The 6,625-nt window shown below is 41.8% G+C and overlaps 1 protein-coding gene and 1 non-coding gene across 18 annotated transcripts in view; both read left to right on the top strand.

Annotated features, from left to right (window-relative positions):
• LOC108238970 (EH domain-binding protein 1-like protein 1) overlaps window positions 1-2,189 on the top strand; it is a 31,483-nt gene extending 29,294 nt beyond the window's left edge. For all 17 annotated transcript variants that reach the window (XM_037978983.1, XM_037978982.1, XM_037978981.1 and 14 more), the window contains 2 exons: window positions 833-947; window positions 1,076-2,189. In XM_037978983.1, coding sequence (XP_037834911.1) covers window positions 833-947; window positions 1,076-1,163 — 203 coding nt within the window. In that variant the 3' untranslated portion in view covers window positions 1,164-2,189. The remainder of the gene's footprint in view (window positions 1-832; window positions 948-1,075) is intronic.
• Window positions 2,190-3,152: 963 nt separating this feature from the next.
• Window positions 3,153-3,224, top strand: trnae-cuc. Its single transcript has one exon. It is a non-coding gene; the product is annotated as a tRNA-Glu (tRNA).
• The last annotated feature ends 3,401 nt before the right edge of the window (window positions 3,225-6,625 follow it).

Raw genomic sequence — 6,625 nt, 5'->3', positions numbered from 1 at the left:
GGAAACCCTAACCCTAGCCCTGAGCCAAAATGCCCTTACCCCTTCATCCAGGTGGAAACCCTAACCCTAGCCCTGAGCCAAAATGCCCTTACCTCTTCAATCAGATTCTAGTTTAATAAAGAGATGAACAAACACAAAGGAAAAATACAACAAATAAATACTAACTCAGTAAAAGTTAGTGTCTAAGTGAGTGAGTGAGTGAGCGAGTGAAGAAAGTAAATAGGCAAATGGAATTAAAGGCCTATCATTCCTTGAGGGATTGTATATTTCTCTCCAACTTTCAAGCCAAAGTTTAAGACTAAGATCTTTTTGAGAAATGACAGAGTTTTAGCTTTTATTGTCAAACCTAAACAATTATTATTTTCTGACAGTTTCATCAAAATCTGTCTAGTGGCTCATGAGTTATTTTGCTAACAAGCAGAGAAAGTTGAGTCCAAAGATTTTTGGACAGATTTTAAGGAAGGTTTTGGCCCAATCTGGGTTCAGAATGTGTGTCGGGGATCGAGCTCAGCTACTATAACACCAACTTTTAGGTCATTATTTGTAAAACTGACTGAGTTGTAGCCATTTCTGTCTTTTTTAAGGTTAGTCGGCTGTGGCGGACATCTGGAATTAGGTTGACTCCAAAGGTTAATCAGTTGCAGATGTACAGCCAGTGATTACTTCCTGAAAGTGTTTTATTAAAATCTGTCCAGTGCTCCGTGAGTTATTTTGCTCAGACGCACAGACACGTGCAAAAACATTGTCGTCCACCTTCCCCTTTCGGCTATGGGTGATGAAGGTAGAGCCTGATGCAGCGGTTTCTGGTAAAGTGTGGCTGTGTGTTTCGCAGAGTGGAAGAAGTCGTCCACGCAGCAGCAGAGGGAGCAGCTGCTCCTGCAGGAGTTGGTGTCGTTGGTCAACCAGCGAGACGAGATCATCAGAGACATCGACGCCAAAGAGAGAGGGTGAGTGCACGCCTTATAAAACAACAAGAAAGAAGGTCAAATGAACAGAGCGTTGATGCAGTGAGGTTAAAATGGCTGCAGTTAAATCATCCCTTGTGTGGACTCTAAATGGTGATTTGTGTCCTCAGGGCTCTGGAGGAGGACGAGCGACTGGAGCGAGGTCTAGAGATGAGGAGGAGAAAGTTCAGCAACAAGGAAAAGTGTGTGTTGCAGTGAGAAGGACAGATGGAAAACAAAAACAGAGACTCCTCCTCCATCAGAGACAAAAACAAGCAAAGCTTTTCCTGTCAGGACACTGGGCCTTCACATTTTCGAGTGCCTTTTATCTTAGGGATGTTCTTTTATTCTGAAGCTGTAAAATTTGTTTGCCCTGAAAGCCATTTTGTCAGAGTTTTATTATTTTAATAGTGTTATTTTTTATTTATTGAAATGACGTGTCAGTTTGTCAAGCCATGTATTGCACTTGTTTTCTGCGTGTTTTAGTTTCTTTTTCTTCATCGGCTCATCCTCTTTTTCTTCTGGTTGATGCTGTGAATCTGCCTCCCGTGCAACGAGAAGAAAGTTTCTAAATTTAGGCCAAAGTGTGCTAAGGTTTATAACAGATTGCTCACAGGTGCATGTGATCTGAGCACACGAAGGGACCTGTTCTGTTCCAGGTGATGCACATGTCTCTCCTGTCCGTTTCCAACCTAAAATGTAATTTATTAACGCATCTAAAGATTTCATAATCGAGCTGGACTCAATCCTGCGATGTAGCGTACATGTTTTAAAGTTCAGGATGGCACAAGAAATGCCTTTTTGTAGATCCTGTTAAAAAAAATTGTTTGAGTCAACTTAACTACAACCTGTTTGGAGAGGTAGTGATGCCTTTCTGAGTGAAATGGAGAAGAAATGAAAGTGTTCCCTTATTTCTGTGTTGTTTGACTACTATGTGCATGCTTTCTGAGGTTTGCTGATGAATCGGTACCCATCACGTGTGTCGGTGTCTTTGTTTATGAGTGTAGATTGGTGGATGATGTTGACACGTGAGGGAGATCGATAAACATTGGCTGGTTGCTTGTATTTTTAAGGTTTGAGTGTAATCTGTTTGTGTGATTGAGGTACGCCACGATGCTTTTGTTTTGTTTTTTAGTTTCACACTGACTGTGTTGTGGGTTGATGCGTCATAGATTATAAAGGTATAACATGTGTACATTATAGTCTGCCAATAGACTGCAATAAAGTATTTTATGTTGTGTGTATCATGTGATTTATAATTTTGCAATTACTGCAGGTCAGTTGTATGCTATATCTCTGAGGAATATATAGCTGTTCTGATGCCATCAATTATCTGAATTTTTCACCCAAGAGATTGGGTAAAATTTATATTTTTTGAGCAAGAAGCCATCCGGACAGCGAGAGGCGGTGGTTCTTTTATTGAAGGTTTGTATCTGAGGTGGTCGTCTTCAAAACATTACCTGCAGTCATTCACCAAAATTTGGGTTGCAATTTTCAGCAGAAGCTAAATTAACCACATCCATCCAACTTTCTTCTCTTTTGGGAAGCTGAAGAATGACAGCTGTTGTGGTTTCTGTTTGCTTTACACAATTAATTGAGACGCACTGAACCAATTCACCCCCACACTTATCTGTATTTGCTGTTTGCTGCCATGTTGGCGTTCCTGTGTTTTGCAATCGATACATCACACTCCGAAGAGACCCGAGTAATTTTTTGGGACGGTTTATTATTATTTTAATTTAGTGTAAAAATTCTGAAACGCAAGACTCTGAAAACAAGCTCCCTTTATGACTTGCTTTTGCTTTATGTTGGCTTCAAAACATTTTTCATTTCACCTTTAAAGGTTTATTTTAAAGAGGAAGTCTGAAGTAATTCCATTGTCAGAGATTTATTACTTTTTATAAGCAAATGAAAACAACTTTATACAATGGTTTTAATTGGTTGGTTGGTTTAAATATAATATTACTCTTTTATCTACACATAGCAGGAACAACATACAAGTAAAAAAAAAAATTAAGTATTTAATTTCTGGCTACATCAGCGGGTTGAAAAGAAAAGAAAAGGATGAAATGTCAACAATAAATTACATTAAACCTGCTCACTGAGAGGAATTAGGAAAATCCTAAAGAAAAACTGCTAAAAGAAAACCTTGGCCTCAGGAATGATTCTGAGATATTAGAGATTATTTGAAGGTCAGTTTACAGCGCCTCCCTGGTGGTCTAGTGGTTAGAATTCGGCGCTCTCACCGCCGCGGCCCGGGTTCGATTCCCGGTCAGGGAACTGTTCTTTTTTTTTTTGCGACAGGTTCCTTCCCTTTTTTTATTATTGCTACACATTTTACAGGTAAACGAACTTCATCTTTATGCCTGCCTTTTGTAGCTTCTCCTGTCTAATGCGTGTTGACTCTAATCGGCTTCCCTGTGGCTCAGATCCTCCACTTTACTAATCTGAATTGACAGGAAGTTAATCCAAAGCATTATAAACCTGCTCTGATTTGTCCATTACTCACCTCCTGAAGCTCTGAACACTGGAGACCCTTTACCTCTGCCATGCTGGAGCCAGATCATGATCTTATCAGGCCAGGGGAGAGCACTCATACAACTCGTAATTTTGCATTTTTAGAGCACAATTAAGCTTAGTTACATTATAATTAAAACTGAGGTTTTGATGCATGGAGGAATAAAATATTCTATTAGTCCCTGGTATTTTGGAATTAGCATATAAATTGTCAAAATGCAGATAATTCCTGCCAAAGAGCCCCTCTGCAGCATCACAATACAGCATACATAACATCTCATTTTACCACGTCCATAAACTTTGTACATTCTGCAGTGATATCCCTCAGGGGTATTTAAACAACAGGCTGAAATGCAGACCCTTTATAGTTTCCAGACCGTCATTTTTAATCTTTTTTATCACTATTTACTGCATTTGGACGTTATGAACATTTTTATTTTATTCTGCACATCAGGTTTTTTATCTCAGGCCTCTGGTTCACTCTGCAGTGGAAAACCCTGATGGCTTCACTGGAGAGCTGCAGTCTGCTCTGAGTGTGTCTGACAGTAACAGATTTAAACGTTCTATCGGAAAAAAATATATATAAAATCTACTGTGGAGGCTTTTATTTATTTATTTTATCCTTTTTACACGTGTGCGTCCCTATGCATTGAGGGTCATCATCATGAATTCCTGGATTTGTTTTTCCAGATGTTCAGTCTTGGAGGAGTTGTGTGAAAGACGCAGTGTGGCTCAGGAACCAGGTGGTGGTGCCAGTGATGGAGGAGCTGGTGTTCAGGGTGGCCCTGCTGCCTGTGCTGATGCCCTGCAGGGTCCCACAGCTGGGATTCTCACAGCTGCGCTTTTCTTTGATGTTGATGCAACAGCAAGACTCCCAACATAATAAGTGTGATAGAAAACACCGGTTAACTGACTGCAAATGTTTGGAATCACACACTATTGTTTTGCTGGAAGCTCTCATCATATTTCACACACACTGTCCTGTCTTTCCAGCTCATTTCCACCATGTTGTAGAGCAGTGGCATCTCGGTAAGGAAAGCATGAGCACCGTCTTCTACGAGGCAGGTCAAAAGAGTTCATTTAATTTAACTGTTTCATTTTGTAGCAACACGAATTCTCGTCCCACCCTCAAAAATAGATGCAGTTCACATGAACCCTCTGAGTTTCCCAGATTATTCCCTGTCCTGCTTTTTTCCAGGGATGCAGTTTTTATACACAACTGTGTTTGGTGCCTTTGCTGCTTTTATATTCCTGAGGACCGGTGAGATACAGAGCAGTGCACACATTCGCCTGATTAAATGCTAATAGAATTTAACTAGCAGCCTTTAAAGGAGTGTGAATCATCCATCCAGCACACTTTGAACACTAAAATTTAGCCCTCAGATTGTGCTTGGGGATGACTCTCAGCTGCTACCACACCAAACTTTAGCTCAGTATTTGTAAAAGTGACTGACTTATACCTATTTCTGTGTTTGCTAAGGACAATTGGCTGTGACGGCCATTTCGAATTGAGCTGACTCCTAAAGTTAACCAGCTGTATTATCAAATGATTAATTTTGGGGAGTTTCATTAAACTCAATTAATGAGATATTTTGCTAACAGACCAACAGGATGCCAGCAGTTAATGCCAAAGTTTTAGGACGCAGTGTCATGCAATGTGTAGCTCTCAGAGTTCTGTGTTGGGAATGACTGACAGCTACTACAACATCAAATTTTAGCTTTATATAGATTAAACTGACTGAGTTACAGCTATTTCTGTGTTTGCTAAAGTTGCTTAGTTGTGGCGGCCATCTTGATTCATTTGTAGACGTATATCCGCTGATTACTGTCTGAGAGTTTCATTTAAATCAGTGCAGTGGTTCATCAGATATTTTGCCTACAGACAAACACACGCTCACACACACGCACATGAATGATTACATGATCACCCACCTTTTACGGTGACAGGCGATGATGATGCATGTCTCCTTGAGTCTCCGGCTTCTCAAGGTCACGTTGTGGCTCAAGTGTTGTGCCACTCGTTCTGCAACAGCCAGGGCCTGCCTGACCTCACCTCCACCCTGAACGACCCTCATCGTTCAGTCCTGCTTTTGTTTTACCTGATGGGGGTAGTGCTGTTCCTGCTGCTGCTGTTCCCCCTGACAGACCCCTTCTTCTATGGCACCATTCCCGTCAGCAGCCTGGCTTCCCTTCCACTGTCTGAATGTTAAATGGAATGAAATAAATCTAGAAAGTAAAAAAAATACACACATACTTTTTCAACTTTTGGCTTTTAGTTCAGTCAGATTTAAATGAATGTATTTTTTTTTTGTTACAGAGTGCGCGTGTGTGTGTTGTATTGGTGGGAGTGCCTAATAGATCCCAGCACTTCAGACATTTCCTGCATGGTTGAAAATATTTCCTACTGTATGAAACTCAACGCCAGTACATTATTCCCTGGCTGCTGCGGAGAAAAGAGGGTAAGCAGCTGAGAAAAACAAAGTGTGGTGGTGAAAAAGTGAGGAGGGGAGGGAGTCTACAAGCGGATGGACTGGCCAAAACTCTCTGTTGCCAACAAATACATAAAACGACCCAAATTGAGGGGGTGGGAGGCAGTGTAAAATCATGTTTCTACAGACCCTAACCCTAGCCCTAAGCTAAAATGCCCTTACCCCGTCAACCCAGAGGAAACCCTAACCAAAGCCCTGAGCCAAAATGCCCTTACCCCTTCAACCCGGAGGAAACCCTAACCCTAGCCCTGAGCAAAAATGCCCTTACCCCTTCAACAGTGAGGAGACCCTAACAATAGCCATGAACCAAAATGCCCTTACCTTTTCATCCAGGTGGAAACCCTAACCCTAGCCCTGAGCCAAAATGCCCTTACCCCTTTATTCAGGCGGAAACCCTAACCCTAGCCCTGAGCCAAAATGCCCTTACCCCTTCATCGAGGCGGAAACCCTAACCCTAGCCCTCAGCTAAAATGCCCTTACCACTTCAACCAGGCGGAAACCCTAACCCTAGCCCTGAGCCAAAATGCCCTTACGCCTTCATCCAGGATGAAACCCTAACCCTAGCCCTGAGCCAAAGTGCCCTTACCCCTTTATCCAGGTTGAAACCCTAACCCTAGCCCTGAGCCAAAATGCCCTTACCACTTCAACCAGGCGGAAACCCTAACCCTAGCCCTG

Source organism: Kryptolebias marmoratus, linkage group LG13 (assembly GCF_001649575.2).
Source record: "Kryptolebias marmoratus isolate JLee-2015 linkage group LG13, ASM164957v2, whole genome shotgun sequence".
Lineage (NCBI taxonomy): Eukaryota > Metazoa > Chordata > Actinopteri > Cyprinodontiformes > Rivulidae > Kryptolebias > Kryptolebias marmoratus.
Note: the sequence above shows the minus strand (reverse complement) of the source record. Positions and strands in the feature narration are given on the sequence as shown.